Raw genomic sequence first — 20,651 nt, forward strand, 5'->3', positions numbered from 1 at the left:
TTCACATTTGAAAGATGTATTTATAAGCCATCTCTACACTTTTGTTATATTCTGTCATTAAAATTATTATATAATATGTAAATGGGATAAAATTTATATATACAGATGGCATAATAAATATAATAAGGCAAGCACTGGACTGTTCATTCACAGTGAAAGAAAATAGAGTTCTCCCTTCAATATATTATTAATCAAGAGAAGGGTTGTGTACTCGATATTTGATTTCCATAAATCTCCCAATAGCTGAAGTAGAGTCCAGTGGAACACAAGGACAACAGAGCTGTGCTTCCTGAGCAATTCTAAAGTAAAGAGTAGATGATACTTGTCTAAGACTTGAGAGGTAATATATTTTACCAGAAGTAATTTAATTTGGAGACAAGAAAAATCCTCCAAGGAGTCTCTGCCATGAGGATTACAGGACAAAAAGCCCTCAAAATATTACTGGAAATATAGCCTCTTCTCCAACTCATATCTGATAAATTAGAAACACTGATTCTCTATATAGTGAGGATATGGAGAAAATGGTTGAAGTCATTCTTTTTGTTACCAAGCACATCTCCAAACATACATTCAAACACTTTTAAATGTTTTTGTAAGTGCAGAAGAGAAATGGCTAATGCCAAGCATATCAATGAGACACAAAAACAAATAATCCCACAGGTAGGTCCATGAAGGCCTAGATGGAGCCCAAATGGTGATTTTATGGATGGGGTAATTAAAAGTGTTTTAGGATGGTGTCATAAAATGATTCATTCCCCATCAGAAGATGCCTGGGAGTTCCTGCAAAGACCACAACTGCTAAAGAATGGTTGAGAGGCAATCAGAACTTCATGAACACATAGCAGTTCAAACATCTAGACTCTGACAGTAAAGTGTTTATCGTCAGCCAGTTTTAGCACTGTATAATTTTAGGAAAAATGTTCCTGTTGTAATGAAAAGTCACCTGTGCACAAGGAAGCATGATAACATCAAAATTCAATTCACACTACTTGTCACATGCCAGTTTATCCAAGGACAAAGCTTCTAGAGATAGGCTACGTGTAGTGTCTTTTTTTATTATTATTATGTATTTATTTCATACACATTTTAAATGCCATCCCAAAAGTCCCCCACACTCTACCACACCATTTCCCCCACCCACCCACTACCACCTCTTGGCCCTGGAATTAACCTCTACTGAGGCATATAAAGTCTGCTCGACCAATAGGCCTGTCTTTCCACTGATGGCTGACCAGGCCATCTTCTGATACATATGCATCTAGAGACAAGAGCTGGGGTGTGTGTGTACTGGTTAGTTCTTATTGTTGTTCCACCTATAGGGCTGCAGATCCCCCCAGCTCCCTGGGTATTTCCTCCTGCTCCTCCTTTGGGTGCTCTGTGATCCATCCAATAGCTGACTGTGAGCATCCACTTCTGTGTTTGCTAGGCCACGGCACAGTCTCAAAGATTAAGAGCCAAAGAAATAATCTAGTGTGGTCTATGTAACATAGATACTGCAGAGTTCATTTAGACAACCTCTAAATGTCCTGTTCAAACTTGGAGGAGCCTTTGGCCATACATAAAACACAAAGATCACATAAACTATTAGGTATCTTCAGTACTGTCTGATATGGCCTGGCTCTATATAAAGCATAAACCACCAGGGTAATAATTACTTCCATCCCTAGAATTATGTGTAGAAAAAAATAGATTATATGTCTCTTTCCCTAAAGAGACAACCTTTTGTGTTTAAAATGACTGTTTTTCTAGGACTTTTCTGTGCATGGGAAGACATGTGTGCCCCCCAAAAAGATGTATATATTTCAAGGAGGAGAGATGCCCAATCATGACAAATATGTTTAGATTTGGAAGAAAAATATGGAGAAAACGTAACAAGGAAATAAGAAATAAGAGAAGAAGAAAAAGAACAAGACAGACTTAATGGGGAAAGAGAGGGGAAGGACAGCAATCCTGTAACTGTATGCAAATAATATATGAGGATAGCAGCTCCAGGTTTACCTTTCCACTGTTTCCAAGTAAAACTAATAGTCATAAGCAAGATGACTGATTTGCCAGTGGAGACTTGATTAGATATCCTGTCACCCTTTAGGTTGAGTAAAGTAGTTGTAGTGTTCTTTAGAGAATTAATGGTAGAAATGTAACAGAAATCTTTAATCAAAAGTATGAGTGAAAAGTTAGTAGGAGGCTTAAACTTAATACCTAGCTCCTACTAGTGTTGTGCGATAATTAGAGGTTATCTGTCATGCAAAGGATAACAGCTTCACTGGAATCATCTAGCAGCACAACCTACTTACACACTGAGAAAGAAACAGTATCCTCCAAAGGCCCTCTTCCTTAGTAAGGGTTTCCATTCCTATAAAGAGCAACCATGCCCATGGCAACTCTTATAAAGAACACCATTTAATTGGAGCTGGCTTACAGGTTTTGCAGCTCAGTCAGTTATGGCCATGGTGAGTAGTATAGAAGCATCCAGACTGGCATGGGTCTGGAGCAACTGAGAATTCTATCTACATCTTCACAAATGCCAGGAACACACTGTCTTCAAATAGCTAAGAGAAAAGTCTCAAGACCACTCCTACAATGACATACGTAATTCAAGAAGGCCTCACCTCCTAATAGCAACATTACTTGTAAAAAGCATATTCTAAATACCATACACTCCTAAGATAAGGTTTTCTTCATTGTATATATAAATGCAGCACATACTGCATATATGTCAGTTTGCATTGATGGAGACTGGAAGAGGATGTCATGGTTTTGTTATTTTCATCTTCTTCCCTTAAGACATGAAATCTCACCAAACATAGTGTGATGATGTCAATCAGTAATCTCACAACTAATCCTGCTTCTGCTTTCTATATTACTGAGGTTACAATTACAGATGTGACCATCCATATGTTTACGTGGATTCTAGCGATTTTAATATAGTTCATGAGGCTTAAAAGCACACTTTCCCACTGAGCCATATTTTCAGTCACAGTAGGAGCTTTCCAACTCAATCCAGTCAGTTGTCTGGAAATTGATCAAGGCTAAATTAACATTTTCTCATCTATTAATTTTTGATTCTCCAAACGTACCAGTAAAGAAATCTTCAAACCAAAATGTAGAGATGTGCTCAGCCTTAGGATATATTACTGTTTATCCATATGGAAGCTCTGGGATTTTCACCTGATACAACCTTGAGTAGAAAATGAAATTATTGGGGGCTGGTGAGATGGCTCAGTGGGCAAGAGCACCCGACTGCTCTTCCGAAGGTCCGAAGTTCAAATCCCAGCAACCACATGGTGGCTCACAACCACCCGTAATGAGATCTGATGCCCTCTTCTGGTGCATCTGAAGACAGCTACAGTGTACTTACATTAAATAAATAAACAAATAAATAAATCTTAAAAAAAAAAAAGAAAATGAAATTATTAGTGGCAGGGTTGGGGGAAGACAAGATATGATCTTATGAGACAAGAAAGCTCCAAATTTATTGTTTAATTCTTTAATGTTCAATGTTTTTTATATACTCCTGGGCATGTAGTAGTTCATTTTCTTTGTGGGATTCTCTTGGATAGAACCAAATCATCATTTGCAAGTAGTTACCAGTCGAAGATATTGTCTGAGTTAGAAATGGGGAAAGTTTTCACCACTTCTGTTTTCACCACTAGTGCATTATCTGGTAGAGTTCTATCCAGTTTCAGTTCATGCTGTATCAGTCTATGTGCATTCACATATATGATGGTCTTTTGTGTTTAAAACACCTGTTTAATTGATGTCCTCTATCCCCTCTGACTCTTACACTTTTTAGACCTCCTTTGCCACACAGTTTCATGATTTGAAGAAGGGTTGAGTTACATTACTCACTCTCTGAATTTTTTCTCTACAAAGATGTTTGATTTTGTTCCCATTTCCTGCAAGAGGAAGCTTCTAAGATAATGACTGAAGAAAGCACTCATCTATAAGTATAGCAGAAATTCATTAGAGTCATATTATACCTAAGTTCATTTAGTAGAATCAATACAGTAAGATAATAAGCTTTGCCATGTCTATATCAGATAGGAGCCAAATATTCTGAATGCATTCTTGACTCAAACGGTAAATACAGAACATTGAACAGATATGTCTCTTATATTTCCCATTATGATCCTTTAATGGCCAAGCCAGCTCTCCAAACATGAATGGAAATATATCAATAGGAAACATAAAAATGTCTAATACATATTTGGTAATTTTTCAAAAATCTTAATTTATCATAGAAATGCAAATTAAATCTAAGAGAATATTCCATTTGACATCAGTCAGAACATTCACCAGGATTTCAGTAAACAATAATAAACACTGCTGAGAATGTGGACAGAGAGGAAACCTTGGAGCATATACTGGGATGGACGAGCCCCATGAACATCCATACTGAATCTCCAGAAAAACAAAATCTGAAGTTCCATATGTGCTGTTCTATACTGTGGAGAATTTGAATAATGCAGTGTTAAATTGTAAGTGTTTATGTGGTACGATGACTTAAAGACATTCATATACATAACCAAAAGAGATACACTGGAGTCATATGGAAGGGACACTCCTTAGTTCTTCAGTCACTACAAGTCTCCAAAAGCCCTTCTCGTTAATCTTATTACTTAAGCCACCTTAGCCATTAATAACTGAGTATGTTACCAGTTTCTTTCTCCACAATGACTTTTTCTGTTTTCTCTTGAGTTACCAGGTGACTTTTTTTTTCATATAACAATAATTTCTTTCACATATGGATGACACTGGAAAAGGTTACAAAAGGGCGCAAGTTGTGTAATACTTTTGTCAAAATCAATTGCTGTATTCCAGAACTAACATAACCCAGGTGTAGGCTGAGTTCCAGGCAATTCTTCACCAGACCCAATATGCACAAGTCTGCCTAGCTTTCTCCTCTGCTTTATATCTGACATTCCCATCATGATGACTTTGAAGGCCACGACTGGTCCGGACCCCCATCTACCAATCATTCTCATCTCCTAGTTGTAGACACTAGAAAACCATCCTATTAAAAATCATATTCAGAAATCAACCTTTCCTTGCCTTCATTAACACTGAAATCTTGTGAGATTGTCTCTGATTTAAACAGAATGAGAGAAATTTCCAAATACTAGGATATTCTCCCTCCAAATACATCGATCCTCAAATAAAGGGAAAGCAACAACAACAAAAAATAACAACACAACCCACCCACCTGGTAATACCATTGAATTTCATATCATCTATAGTAAAGGACAATTTAGGTAATTTTCTGAGATAATCCCTATGTCTCTTCATAATGAAACACCTGGAATATTGATATGAATTGCATAGTAGACTTACCCAAATGATAAAGGATAATATACATTCATTGCAACTCTCTCTTTTACAGCAACAACATTCCCATCAACTTTCTTCTAGCCACACTTAAAAGTTGAGGGATAATTAAAACTCTATTTAAGCTCAGAAATGAAAAGGCAACAATTTGTTTACTCTTTACTCTTTGAGGTGATGAATCATGAAACTAAAAAAAAGTATAGGAATTAGGAATAAAACAGTATTTATAGTAAATGAAGAATCATCCAAGCACAGTATCTTCCAAACAATTTCTTTCCTTTTTTGTTTTTTGAGATAAGGTTTCTCTGGGTAACAGCTATTTAGTACATAGCTTTAAAAACCAGTCTCATCCTACACTTAGATATCTGTATCCACTTGCTTCTGCCTTGGAGTATTAGGATTAAAGTGTGAGATACCACACCAAGCTATATGCTAATCGGTTATTGCATATAAAGGAAGAGAAAAAAGTAAGAACATAAGAAAGAAAGAAAGAAAGAAAGAAAGAAAGAAAGAAAGAAAGAAAGAAAGAAAGAAAGAAAGAAAGAGACAGAAAAAGAAAGAACAGAAGGAATGAAAGAGAAAAAGACAGAGAGAAAAAGAGAAAAACAGAAGGAAGAAAAGAAAGAAGATAGGAATGGAAAGAAATTAAACTATAATCATGAGTTCTATTATGAAGCTGTCATTAAGGTTCAAAACTAGATTCCATTCATAGGGGACATGGGTAGAAATATGGCAAGTGAAACCATAAAGTTAAGTTAAAAACAAGCAAAAGAATAAAGTAAACACTGATTCAGCAAAGAAGCCAAAGTTTTTATGGGAGTTGAAAGAAGATGATGGACTGTGATACAGTAATAATAATCATGACTTTCTATAGTACAGGGCATAATCATCTGCAACTAGCCAGACTGGTAATTATCGAAGCATTGGCAATAAACAGAAAATTGAATACTCTATATTGAAAAACATTCAGAGAAATCAATGCTTTGTATATTTTAAATTGATGTCAGACCAATTTGTTTATGTTTATAGCCAATTAAGAGTCCAAGAATAATTCCGAAGGGAAGTAAAATTGAACAAAATATAATTCAATGTTAATAAATAAAGTGTAGATATGAGGATATTTTCTGGGAATCATATAAGTTTGTGTTTCATGTGAGAATTATGTTTTCTAGGATTGACTGGTCCAAAACTTATCTGAGTTCTTCTCTTCCACTTTTCTTTCCCTAACACAGAAGAAATAAAAGAAAAGGATATTCCCGTTTTCAGTGCTATGATATCACAGTTACTCTAATTTGAACCCGACTTTGGGAAATCCAGAAGGCCTACCTGGGCACAAATAAGCTGCCAGCCTTGTTTGTCGCACTTACTATGTATTCCATCTTGGTGTACTAATCACCCACAGAAATGAACAGAAAGTCATACAAAGGGTATGAATATTGGCACAAATATACATGTTTGTCTAGAATCAAATCCTCCCAGGACCACAACTAACAAGGAGAGAGTCGTAATCATATCAAACTAGAATATCATTACTAATATCTGAAATTACACTGTATTGCTTTCACATTGTTGCACAAATATCATGTCCTATGATTTAGAACTGAATTCTTTCTTTTTTCATTTTTAATTGGAACTTATCTTCATTTACATTTCAAATGCTATCCTGAAAAACCACTATACTCTCCCCCCTGCCCTACTTCCCTACCCACATACTCCAATTTCTTGATCCTGGTGGTCCCCTCTATTGGGGCATATAAAGTTTCAATGCCAAAAGGCTTGTCTTCTCAATGATGGCCAACTAGGCCATCTGAGAATCTATGCAGCCCCTGGCAAATACAAAAGTGGTTGCACACAGTCATCTATTGGATGGAACATAGGGCCCCAGTGGAGGAGCTAGAGAAAATACCAAGGAGCTGAAGGGATCTGCAACCCAATAGGTGGAATAACAATATGAACTAACCAGTAACCCCAGAGACCATGTCTCTAGAATTGAATTCCTGACAGTCTCAGCCTTACTGCATCCTGCTAGGCCAAAGTCCCAAAGAAGAGTCAGGGATGCATGGCATGCTGCTGTCACAAGTGTGTTCAACAGTAAGGAAGTGAAAGATGCCTTTGTTCTATCTTCCTTATAAAGACTGTGGCCTTCTTTCCTCCAGCACAAACTTGGGAGCAATCTTCCAAGATGCTGGTGGTCCTGCTCACAGCAGCTTTGCTGGTCCTGAGCTCAGCTCAGAGACAAGATGAAGGTATGCAATAGAGGAGAGAGTGGTACAGTGATATTGGACTGGATTAACACACTTCAGGAGAGGGAGAAATGAAAGGAGATTGAAAAGGGACAGAGACAAAAATTATGAGAACAAATAGAAGAACATTTGTTATCATTTTACTTCTAGAGCTTAAACTATACTTATGGTTTGAATTATGAATATTCTTGCAACAAAATAACCTGAGTAAATTTATAAAAAGTTGTTTTTTTTGTGGTAGAAGATGCATGAAAGTATGTTGTAATTGACAGAGGGAAACTTAGTTTTTATGGTGTTATGAAAAACTGATAGTGGAAGGCGCTTGCCTTGTGTGTAGAGGACAGAGAAAGATGAAAGAAGTAAAAACATATCAGATATGTTTTTAAGAAAAAGCAAATGTTAACAAATTTTAAACTGTACAGCATGAAGTATACATATCAGGGAATAATTTCTTCAAAACATTACTTTCATTTTTATTTATTTTGTGCATTATCATAAAGATATGCAAGACTCTGTGTGTGTCTACATGTTTTTGAATGCTTAAGCACAATCTGACAGACACCAACTTATTGGTTGCAGCATTTATCCTTCAATCATATAGATTCAGGAACTTAATACAAGTCTTTAGGCAAGTGATTTTTACCACTGAAATATGTTGCTAGACATATTTTCTCTTTCTTTTTTCATGATAGCTGATCAATATTCATTGTATTTTATATTTTACTGAAAGCAATATATGTTCTTATTTCAATGAATGAAATACTTGGCACTATAATGTATAAGAAAATAAGATCATAAAAATAAACTTTTATATTCATGTTTCACTGAAGTTGTGGTAATGTTAATGAAAGGCATCAGTAAAGATTGATACATATAAGAAGGAACTAAATTGTCATTGCTACAAAGTGTAGAAATGATCCTGGTAGTATTTTCAACAACTAGAAAATTTCATATGTAACTTTGCACTTCTCTATGCTTTTTTCCTAGAGATCACCTACGAAGACACAAATTCTCAGCTCCTAGGTAAAAACAGTTCCATCCTCTATTGACCTTCTATGTACCCTTTACATATGTAATTATTCAATTATGTAATAACTCTATAATTTATTTTATTACAATAATGACGGAAAGCTTTCTCAGTGGTAAATAGAAAACCTTCACAGCATTGAATCTACAACAGGGACATACAATGGAAGAATAGGAAGCTATGCTTTGTAAAAAAAAAAAAAAAAGTCGGTACATTTTATTCTTCCACAGATTAATGCAATATATTATATATGATGTACATATAGGGGTGTTCCCATATAAATATTCTCTGCAAAACTATGATTTTCATAAAGAATTTTTCTTTCCTCAGTGATTCCAATTAGAATACTATGATTTCACATAAAATACACAACTACACAGAGCCTATGCTTCTCACAATTTTGAATTTATTTTTGTACTCACCTCTGTACCCATAGCTGACGAATTTTTAAAATATTTGACAAGAAAACAGAATGGAAAACTTTTTATTACATTTCTTTCTTGCTTTACACATGCTTTCAGGACCTTGAACACCATTTTATATGTAAGAAAATTAAAGCATGCTGTCACAATTTTCCTACTCTACCAAACTCTAACTAGTAATGTTTATAAAACACACACACACACACACATGACCATTTCTCCACTTCTGTCTGGGTATTTTAAGTTATATAAAGTTACCCTTTTTGCACAGATTAAGGAAAAATACTCATTGAAAGAGTAGTGATATAAGAAAATGATCTATACACAAATTAAGCTTCCTTAACTACTAGTGATATAAACTTGGAGTTGGGTTCTGTGATCCTGGAAGAAAGAGAAGGTATAAACTCATCTACTTTTATCTTTAATTAAATAGAGATGGGAGAGCAGAGCCAAGGGTATGGTCATCATTATCCGCAACCACCTCCTGGAGGAATGCCCCCAAGACCTCCCAGTTCTGATGAAAATGATTATGGTGAAGAAGATGGCAGTGAGGAAGATGTAAATAGACCAGAGCAACCACCACATCACCCTCCTCACCCAGGACACCACCAAGGTCCTCCACCACAGGGAGGCCCTCAGCAGAGACCCCCTCAGCCTGGAAACCAACAAGGCCCACCCCCACAGGGAGGCCCCCAGCAGAGACCCCCTCAGCCTGGAAACCAACAAGGCCCACCTCCACAGGGAGGCCCTCAGCAGAGACCCCCTCAGCCTGGAAACCAACAAGGCCCACCCCCACAGGGAGGCCCCCAGCAGAGACCCCCTCAGCCTGGAAACCAACAAGGCCCACCTCCACAGGGAGGTCCTCAGGGACCCCCTATGCCTGGAAACCAACAAGGCCCACCCCCACAGGGAGGTCCCCAGCAGAGACCCCCTCAGCCTGGAAACCATCAAGGCCCACCCCCACAGGGAGGTCCTCAGGGACCACCTATGCCTGGAAACCAACAAGGCCCACCCCCACAGGGAGGCCCACAGGGACCCCCTAGGCCTGGAAACCAACAAGGCCCACCCCCACAGGGAGGCCCCCAGCAGAGACCCCCTCAGCCTGGAAACCAACAAGGACCACCCCCACAGGGAGGCCCACAGGGACCCCCTAGGCCTGGAAACCAACAAGGCCCACCCCCACAGGGAAGCCCCCAGCAGAGACCCCCTCAGCCTGGAAACCAACAAGGCCCACCTCCACAGGGAGGTCCTCAAGGACCCCCTATGCCTGGAAACCAACAAGGCCCACCCCCACAGGGAGGTCCTCAGGGACCCCCTCAGCCTGGAAACCAACAAGGACCACCCCCACAGGGAGGCCCACAGGGACCCCCTAGGCCTGGAAACCAACAAGGCCCACCCCCACAGGGAAGCCCCCAGCAGAGACCCCCTCAGCCTGGAAACCAACAAGGCCCACCTCCACAGGGAGGTCCTCAAGGACCCCCTATGCCCGGAAACCAACAAGGCCCACCCCCACAGGGAGGTCCTCAGGGACCCCCTCAGCCTGGAAACCAACAAGGACCACCCCCACAGGGAGGCCCTCAGGGACCCCCTCAGCCTGGAAACCAACAAGGCCCACCCCAGCGTGGAAAAAATGAACAACCAAGTTACCTATGGTCACTTTTTGCATAACCATCTTTTTCCTTACCAGAGAGAAGGTAATTAAATGCCTCATTCTTCTTTCCATGCTCCAAATTCCAGTGATGACCACACTGTTCCTAGAGACATAGATCATGGATATATTCAAAATATGAATAGTCTTTATAATTCTATGGTGTATGTTATTCAAATTCACTCTCAGTCAACTGTCAAACTCTAACAGAGTTATCAAAAGATATTTAGGTCATTGAAATTATGCATTGTTTCTTTCTGCTTCCAGACATTGTTTGTGTATTTGTTTATTTGTTTGTCTGTTTATTTATTATTCATTCATTTATTTATTTATTTATTTATTTCAGGTGAAGACAAGACAGATGAATTCAATTCCATTCCTATAGCAGAATGATGTCAATAAAATATTTAGCATACAATTATCCTTTGCTGTTTTTCATTATGAGCAGAAGTGTTACTGCAACGTTGGCATGGTTATTTCCAGAAAGACAATCCTTACCCTACATATCAGCTGACTGTCACATGAGAGACCCTCTTCTTTCCGTATTACTCACTAGTTCTGCCCACTGTTTTGGTATATTTTCTACATATCAGTTATTTTAGCAAAACACTTCCCATGAGTCATGGATTTCAGGAGCAAACTACCTAAACTTGTATGTCCTTAGTATCAAATGAGCCATTACTGTCTGTAATCTAGGGAATAGCTGAGCTGCCTTGAAAACTTGTTTGCTTCTTAGAGATAAAACTATTTCTATTTCCAATTTAAGTGACCCTGTTCCTTCAGCTAGTATTCTTGTGAGCAGTTTAGAATCAGCCAATTCCCATTCTTCTGATTTGGACATTCCTATAAATAAATGCTGTGGTGTGCTGTGGCTAAATTGTTATTATTTTCTTTTCTTTTTTTTAGTGTTATTCATAAATATCATATACCTGGTCCTTGTACACCAATGCAATTCTTAAAATAGTTTAAGCATACTTTTGAAGTCTTTCATTGATAATTTTTGGATATTTGAAATTATTCCATCTATGTATATATTTTTACATTTTATTGAATATAATTAAAAGAGAGAAAATATAAAGTATATAGAAGTTCTAGAGGCTTAGGAATCCTTAAAACTTCCAAAGTATTTGAGTTTAATTCTTAAAAGCAGAGTCGGCTGTTCTTCCTTGAATGTTCTATAAATCTCTATTCCTTTTCCAAAATCCTAGCCGGTAGACAGATGAAGCATTGGACATACAATGTGTTCTAAGGACGGATGGTCTCTTGAGAGTTTTCAAGATTGATGATTTCTGGCCTTATAGCTCTCTAACGATACTGAATGTGTGTTGATAGCTTCTAAACTAACCTAAAAACTTCCTTCCTTATTCTAAGGTTAAAAACTGCTGGTTTGCATGATTAACAATGTTTGTAGAATAGCAAAGTATTATGTAAAGAATTAATTTCTGGACTCTTTTTCTATATTGCCCAGAAACCTGAATTCTAGCTTGCTTGGCTGAAAGGAGGTATAGGCCAATAAACTTTTATTAAACCACAAGTAGTGAGTCAGTCTTGCAGAAGGAATTTTTTTTCCTAAGCAAATATTCATAAACACACATATGTTCATACTATGCATTCATTATCACATACTTTCTTGTTATTCCTAATAATCTGTCTAATCTATTTACACACTTACACAGAGGCTTTTTATATATGTATATGGAACTAAAGCCCAAGTGCCAGCTCAGAAAGAAATCGCTCATTCTGAATAAAAAATAAGCTCTAACATTTTTGTATTATAGAAAGAAAAGGGTTCTACACTTTTATTGCTAAATAGATTAAATAAAAGTATTATTTTTTACTTTTCATAATTTTTTATGAAATTCACCTTGGCAACACATCTCTACTCATATCTTTTTCCTTTTGTATCTACCCTTGGTCCTTATATCCTCCAGCCAATTGAAAATAAAAGACAAAAACTTTAAAAAAAGTGTTAAAAAAAAGCAAAATATTTCATTGGGGAAGCTGTTGTATATCACAATATTTCTCATTGTGTACCCTTTTGCCACACATTTTGCTTGCAAAGGTTCATTTCAATGCATCATTTCAAGGCATCCGGATTCAATTATACCATCAATACTGGATCCTCACTGAGACAACTGTCATTCATTGCCCTTTGTCATGGATATCCTGCAGTTTTGTATCTGCAGGACCAGCTTTTTCCCATGTTCTAGAAGTTTATAAATTAGATAGATGTTGGGGATCTGGAATTATTTGGTAACTGAGTTGAGCATCTGGATAACTATATTGTTTCTGCACCATGAGAGCAAGTTCTCCAGCATTGCCCAGTTGCATGACCCAGTGCTTCAGACAGCAAGGCACACAGTCAGATTTCCAGATCTTATGGCTCACCCAGGAGAACAGAGCCAGCTCTACTGTAGTTCCCAGTCAAGATGATGGGTCCATTTTCCTGAATGCTACAGCTGGTTAGGGATGGAGAAGGTACTCCCATACTCCTGACTCCTATGCCAGCTCTCCTGACTTCCTCAGGTGGTGAGGATGAGATGCCTCACAGAAGGTGAGTGGCAGGGACAGCTCTCTCAATTCACTGTCACACACACACTCTCACACTCTAGGATGGCTCACCTATAACCTCACCACAGGTGTAAGTTCTACTATGATGCACATTTGAGGTGCTGAACATATTCTCCAAAGGGCTGCAGCAGGTGAAAAGTGGGATCAGCTCTGCACATCCGTTGAACTGTGTGCCAAGGTTACAGTCCAGACCAGAGATATCGAACTGATTTTTAGTGGTAATATGGGCAAGACACATGGACAGAGTTCCATGCTGATTCATGGCCACAGCACCAGACATCTTCAGGCCCTGTGTAAGCTGGGATATTGCCATGGCCTCAAGTCCAAGGCTGGATTGTCTCAGCAGGATATACCCTCATATTTCTAATTCTAGATCTCTTCAAAATGATCAAGCTATTCAGTTTCTCTGTCACTCCCATCTGTCCACTAGGTATTTCCACATTGTAGTGGATGCTCCTGAGACCATGGGATTGCTGGGTTTCTAAGTGTGTGCTTCTGCCTGCTCTGTTTACTGTGGCTGCCAGTGTTCCTCTGGAAGTCTACTGCAGATCTGTGCCACTGACAGGCAGCTATTTATTCTTTGAAAATTTCATGCATGTATGCATTAATCATAACCATTCACATATCCCTCAGACACGCAGAAACTACCCCCACACACCACACACTACTCCTCTCCTTATGTCCTAAGTGTATGCATGGGTGTGTGCGTGTGTGGGTGTGTGTGTGGGTGGGTGTGTGTGTGTGTGTGTACCTGTTGGAATATTGGCGGATGACAAAACATATCCTAAATAAACAATTACCTCAGTAAAGGGAACATTTAGCCTAATAAAGTAGCCTGAAGTTTTGTGTTTTATAAAAAGAAAAGAAAGAAATAATCAGAATATGTTTGGTAGAGGTGCAGTTTGGTTGAGGTAGAAGGGGGTGCCTCTGTGGGCCCATGAGGGCAGTAATTTCCCCTTGAGCTAACTTTCATAGGATGGCTACAGTATGGAATAGAGTTTACTTAGGGCATTGGGAGTGGAGTTGAGGGAGTAGAATCTGAGAAATGCAGAGAGTGAGAAATAGAGGGGGGGAGAAAGAAGAGGAGTAGACAGCAGGAAATAATCAAACTCAGGGGCGAAATCAACCAAGAAACAAGAAGAACTATTCAAAGAATCAAAAAAAAAAAATGAGGAGCTGTTTCTTTGAGAAAATCAACAGGATAGACAAACCCTTAGCCAGACGCACTAGAGGGCACAGGGAAAGCATTCTAATTAACAAAATCAGAAATAAAAACGGAGACATAACAACAGATCCTGAAGATATCCAAAACATCATCAGGTCCTTCTACAAAGGCTATACTCAACAAATCAGGAAAACCTGGATGAAATGGACAAGTTTCTCGACAGATACCAGGTACCAAACTTACATCAAGATCAGGTTAATGACCTAAACAGTCCTATATCCCTTAAAGAAATAGAAGCAGTCATTAATAGTCTCCCAACCAAAAAAAGCCCAGGACCAGATGGGTTTAGTGCAGAGTTCTATCAGACGTTCAAAGAAGATCTAATCCCAGTTCTTCACAAACTATTCCACAAAATAGAAACAGAATGTACTAACTCATTCTATGAAGCCACAATTACTCTGATACCTAAACAACAAAAAGACCCAACAAAGATAGAGAACTTCAGACCAATTTTCCTTATGAATATCAATGCAAAAATCCTCAATAAAGTTCTCCCTAACTGAATCCAAGAACACATCAAAACAACAATCCATCCTGACCAAGTAGGTTTCATCCCAGGGATGCAGGGATGGTTCAATATACAGAAATCCATCAACGTAATCAAGTACATAAAAAAACCTCAAAGACAAAAACGCATGATAATCTCGTTAGATGAAGAGAAAGCATTTGACAAAATCCAACACCCATTCCTAGTAAAAGTCTTGTAATGATCAGGAATTCAAGGCCCATACCTTACTATGTTAAAAGCAATCTACAGCAAACCAGTAGCCAACATCAAGTAAATGGTGAGATGCTGGAAGAAATCCCACTAAAATTAGGGACAAGACAAGGCTGTCCAACTCTCTCCCTACCTATTCAACTTTGTACTTGAAGTCCTAGCCAAAGTAATTAGACAACAAAAGGAGATCAAGGGGATACAAATTGGAAAGGAAGAGGTCAACATATCACTTTTTTGCAGATGATATAATAGTATATATAAGTGATCTTACAAATTCCACTGGAGAACTCCTAAACCTGATAAACAGCTTCAATGAAGTAGCTGGATATAAAATTAACTCAAACAAATCAATGGCCTATCTCTACACAAAGAATAAACAGGCTGAGAAAGAAATTAGGGAAACAACACCCTTCTCAATAGACACAAATAATATAAAATACCTTGGTGTGACTCAAAGGAAGTGAAAGATCTGGATGATAAGAACTTCAAGTCTCTGAAGGAAGAAATTAAAGAAGATCTCAGAAGATGGAAAGATCTCCCATGCTCATGGATTGGCATGATCAAATTTGTAAAAATGGCTATCTTGCCAAAAGCAACCTACAGATTCAATGTAATCCCCATCAAACTTCCAACTCAACATTTTTCAAGGAATTAGAAAGGGCAATCTGAAAATTCATGTGGAATAACAAAAAACCTAGGAGAGCAAAAACTCTTCTCAAGGATAAAATAACCTCTGGTGGAATCACTATGCCTGACCTAGAGCTGTACAACAGAGCAATTGTGATAAAAACTGCATGGTACTGGTATAGTGACAGACAAATAGACCAATGGAACAGAATTTAAGACCCAGAGATGAACCCACACACCTATGGTCACTTGACCTTTGACAAGGGAGCTAAAACCATCCAGTGGAATGAAGACAGCATTTTTAACAAATGGTGCTGGCACAACTGGTTGTTATCATGTAGAAGAATGCGGATTGATCCCTTCCTATCTCCTTGTACTAAGGTCAAAATTAAGTGGATTAAGGAACTCCACATAAAACCAGAGACAGTGAAACTTACAGAGGAGAAAGTAGGGAAAAGCCTCGAAGATATGTTTACAGGGGAAAAATTCCTGAATAGAACAGCAATAACTTGTGCTGTAAGATCGAGAATCAATAAATGGGACCTCATAAAGTTGCAAAGCTTCTGCAAGGCAAAAGACACTGTCAATAAGACAAAAAGGTCACCAACAAATTGGGAAAGGATCTTTACCTATCCTAAATCAGATAGGGGACTAATATCCAATATATATAAAGAACTCAAGAAGGTGGACTCCAGAAAATCACATAACCCCATTAAAAAACTGGGGCTTAGAGCTGAACAAAGAATTCTCACCTGAGGAATACCGAATGGCAGAGAATCACCTGAAAAAAATGTTCAATATCCTTAATCATCAGGAAATGCAAATCAAAACAACCCTGAGATTCCACCTCACACCAGTCAGAATGGCTAAGATCAAAAAATTCAGGTGACAGCAGATGCTGGCGAGGATGTGCAGAAAGTGGAAGACTCCTCCGTTGTTGGTGGGATTGCAAGCTTGTAAAACCACACTGGAAATCAGTCTGGAGGTTCCTCAGAAAATTGGATATAGTACTACCAGAGGATCCCACAATACCTCTCATGGGCATATATCCAGAAAATGTTCCAACCGGTAAGAAGAACCCATGTTCCACTATGTTCATAGCAGCCTTATTTATAATTGCCAGAAGCTGGAAAGAACCCAGATGCCCCTCATCAGAGGAATGGATGCAGAAATTGTGGTACATTTACACAATGGAGTACTGCTCAGCTATTAAAAAGAATGAATTTATGAAATTCCTAGGCAAATGGATGGACCTGGAGGGCATTATCCTGAGTGAGGTAACCCAATCACAAAGGAACTCACTCAATATGTACTCACTGATAAGTGGATATTAGCCCAGAAACTTAGGATACCCAAGATATAAGATACAATTTGCTAAACACATTAAACTCAAGAAGAATGAAGACCAAAGTGTGGACACTTTGCCCCTTCTTAGAATAGGGAACAGAACACCCATGGAAGGAGTTACAGAGACAAAGTTTGGAGCTGATTCAAAAGGATGGACCATCTAGAGACTGCCATACCCAGTGATTCATCCCATAAACAGCTTCCAAACGCTGACACCATTGCATACACTAGCAAGATTTTGCTGAAAGGACCCAGATATATCTGTCTCTTGTGAGACTATGCCAGGGCCTAGCAAACACAGAAGTGGATGCTCAAAGTCAGCTATTGGATGGATCACAGGGCCCCCAATGGAGGAGCTAGAGAAAGTACCCAAGGAGCTAAAGGGGTCTGCAACCCTCTAGGTGGAACAACATTATGAACTAACCAATACCTTGGATCTCTTGACTCTAGCTGCATATGCATCAAAAGATAGCCTAGTCGGCCATCACTGAAAAGAGAGTCCCAATGGACTTGCAAACTTTATATGCCCCACTACAGGGGAACACCAGGGCCAAAAAGTGAGAGTGGGTGGGTAGGGGAGTGGGGGGGGGCAGGTATGGGGGACTTTTGGGATAGCATTGGAAATGTAAATGAGGAAAATACCTACTGAAAAATTTTAGAAAAAAAAAAGATATAAAGATAGAGAGCCATGCTGTGGACATCTCTGTGAAGCAGAAGTATGAATGTCAAAACAAATACTTATTATAATTATCTTTCCGTTGACTAATAGATTGTCATTCATATGTGTTAAAGAAATATGATTTACTATTCTAAGATTTTACAGTATAAATATTATATAAAGTATTATAATTATTTTTAGTTATTTTTTTAAAGGCTGTTTCTGGCCCACTAAAAATGTCATCTTCAGTAAGGATAATTGCTTTCTTTACCTCATGTACTTTACTTGTTTTTTGACAAGCTTCCACAGACAGCACATGCACAGACGGATGACAAAATGTTAAATAAACTAATATCCTTAAAAAAAATCAATGCTAAGACTTTAGATCACTTTAGCTCAATTAAACCTCTCAATATATGGTTCACTTGCATGTTTACATAGGCTCATTATACAGATGAGACTATTGAGATTCAAATATGTAGGAAGATATTCAAAGTGGCAAAAATTGTTGCTAATGATATTATAACCTAAATCACAAAGTCTGAGTAGTTCTACATAATCTTGATTCATACATTGAAATAATAAATAAAAAATAAATACAAAATAACATAACATAACAAAAAACCAATCTAATATAAATTTTTTCACTTGTCTTTATTATTTTGTGCATTTATCAAAAAACGGCTGTTAGCTTGAAAAAAAAAAGAAATCATCTCTTTGTACATATTACATCACTACAAGAGAATATATCTTAATTGTTCTACAGAGATCCAATCAAATGGATAGGGAAAGACCAAGTGATTCTTAACGATATTTTCTTTTTTTTTTTTTTCAAATTGGTTATTTTATTTACATTTCAAATGTTGTCTTTCTTTCCATTTTCCCCTCTGCAATACCCCATCCCAACCTTCTCTACTTTGCCTCTATTCAGGTGCTCCAAAATCCATTAAACCCTATTCCCAACTCACTGCTCTAGCATCGCCTTATGCTGTGGTTTCGAGCCTTCACAGGACCAAGGGCCTGACCTCACATTGATGACAGTTAAGGCAATCCTCTGCTACATATCTAGTTGGAGCCATGGATACATCCATGAGTACTTTTTGTTTGGAAAGTTAGTCCCATGGATTTTCTGGGTCTTCAGGTTTTTAATATTGTTGTTATTCCAGATGTTGTAAGAAGAGGATGACAGCCCTGATAAGACTGACACTCCAGGATGCTGAGATTCTAGAACTTTCCATTCCTGCTCCTTGTTTGATTCTACCTCAACTACATTGAACCTGTTTCTTCCAAAGACTTCTTTCCAGAACTATTTCAGAACATCTAGCTCACCTAACTTGCCTTTAAAATTCTCATAGCCATGATGTCTGGTATGCAGTTAGTTTCTCAGCATATACTGACTAGAAGGCAAATAATGCCAGCAAGTTCTCCTTTGACTAATTCAATTTTCCTATTTACCTTTTGGCCCCCAAATTTCTTTGCCCCAATTGAGCTGGAAGCAGGCAAAAGAAAATCATCATCCTGGTTCTTTGTGTTGTGTAGGATGGATCAGGTTATTTTATGAATTAAAGATATGTCATTTAAAGCATAATTTACAAATTGCATGGCATTGGACAGGGATGGAACTAGAGAGCATAGACTCAGAGGTTTCTACCTTTTCTTTCTACCCTTTCTCTATGCTTTCTTCTTCGGAGGAGAGTGAGTTGGAAGAAAAAAAAGGGGGGTTATAGTATTTCAAAGAAATTAAATAAATAGACAAATAGTGATATGTTATCAAATTACTTTTAAATAAAACATTACATAGCCATATCTTACAAGGGTAGAAATATTTATAATGGGTGCAAAGTTGAAAGTATAGTTTCTTATGTTGGTACAGAATTTAGTTTGATAAAGATTTAAGTTTTTTCATTGCAATGAGTCTCTTATGTTGATATAAAATTGGGATTAATATTGTTACTCTTATATAGGCCGTGTGCCTATTCAACACATTTAAGCATAGAAAGTTTATCCTACTACTTGTGTAAATTCTATTACAAACACTTTTTAGATAATTAAGCAATACAAGTTAAGAGTCAGATAGCAAATTCATGGTTCTCATTTAATTAAAAGTGAGTTTCCGAGATATTTTAATTAGAAATGTCTGAGAGTAGTCAAGGCTTTACAGTTCAAGAAGGCTTAGCAATGATAGATAGTCTCCAAAGGTATCAGAATTCGATAGAATATGAATTTTTGGCCATTTCTTTATTAATGATTATTTTACTAGGGACATGTGTGCTCCACACAGTACCCCTTTCTTGTATTCAAATGAGAAATTGAGCTTCAGTGGAGTTGCTCCATTTGTGGTAAAACAGACCCTAGGCAAGAATGCCTTAAATTCATCTGTAGATAAAATAGTGTTGAGGAAAATTAATGACTGATAATCTCTGCAAGAGAGCATAAGGAGTCCTTCACAATCCTGTATCACAAAGGTCTATCAGATGGTTTGGGGCCAGAAAGATGAATACTCCTGCTCCAGTGTTTTGAAGAATGAGAGAGTGTCCCAGTGATCAGTTGTGTCTATAAATTGGTTAACTTTTGGAAATTATATTTTGTTCTCTTTATATTTCCAGGTAATATTTAAGCAATTCGCAGATTTTTGATAGGGTTGAAGACTGCATGTAATCTCATAGCCAAGCTGTTTAGCACTGTAAAAGATGGTATAGGTTTGAGAGGATGGTTGTTAAATGGTATACAATCTAAAAGAAGGACATAATTCTAGTAAGGTTGTAAGCCTATTAAATATGGATAGATAGCATAGTGCTTTATCTAATTAACAAAAAAGTTGGACTGAGTGTTAAGAATTT

The 20,651-nt window shown here is 37.8% G+C and overlaps 1 protein-coding gene across 3 annotated transcripts; it reads left to right on the plus strand.

Moving 5' to 3' along the window:
* The first annotated feature begins 7,507 nt into the window (after positions 1-7,507).
* LOC110289047 (uncharacterized) lies at positions 7,508-10,685 on the plus strand. 3 transcript variants are annotated; one of them, XM_085839567.1, is made up of 5 exons: positions 7,508-7,571; positions 8,556-8,591; positions 9,451-10,206; positions 10,264-10,482; positions 10,537-10,685. In XM_085839567.1, the coding sequence occupies exons 1-5, from the start codon at positions 7,508-7,510 to the stop codon at positions 10,683-10,685; spliced, it is 1,224 nt and encodes a 407-aa protein (XP_085695693.1). The 3 variants fall into 3 exon arrangements, with proteins under 3 accessions (XP_085695693.1, XP_085695694.1, XP_085695695.1); XM_085839568.1 differs by lacking the exon at positions 10,264-10,482 and having other exon boundaries at positions 9,451-9,876; positions 10,096-10,263; positions 10,483-10,685; XM_085839569.1 differs by having other exon boundaries at positions 9,451-9,630; positions 10,078-10,685.
* Positions 10,686-20,651: the final 9,966 nt, after the last annotated feature.

The sequence above is a fragment of the Mus caroli genome, unplaced genomic scaffold (genome assembly GCF_978045245.1).
Source record: "Mus caroli unplaced genomic scaffold, Mus_caroli_1 scaffold_7, whole genome shotgun sequence".
Classification (NCBI taxonomy): Eukaryota; Metazoa; Chordata; class Mammalia; order Rodentia; family Muridae; genus Mus; species Mus caroli.

What these genes read in the sequence shown, in the direction of transcription:
- LOC110289047 (XM_085839567.1), top strand. Translation starts at nt 7,508, where the DNA reads ATGCTGGTGGTCCTGCTCACAGCAGCTTTGCTGGTCCTGAGCTCAGCT. An exon ending in CACAAATTCTCAGCTCCTAG is followed by an intron (nt 8,592 to 9,450) that starts GTAAAAACAGTT and finishes TTAATTAAATAG; the next exon opens with AGATGGGAGAGCAGAGCCAA. An exon ending in AGGCCCACCCCCACAGGGAA is followed by an intron (nt 10,207 to 10,263) that starts GCCCCCAGCAGA and finishes CTCCACAGGGAG; the next exon opens with GTCCTCAAGGACCCCCTATG.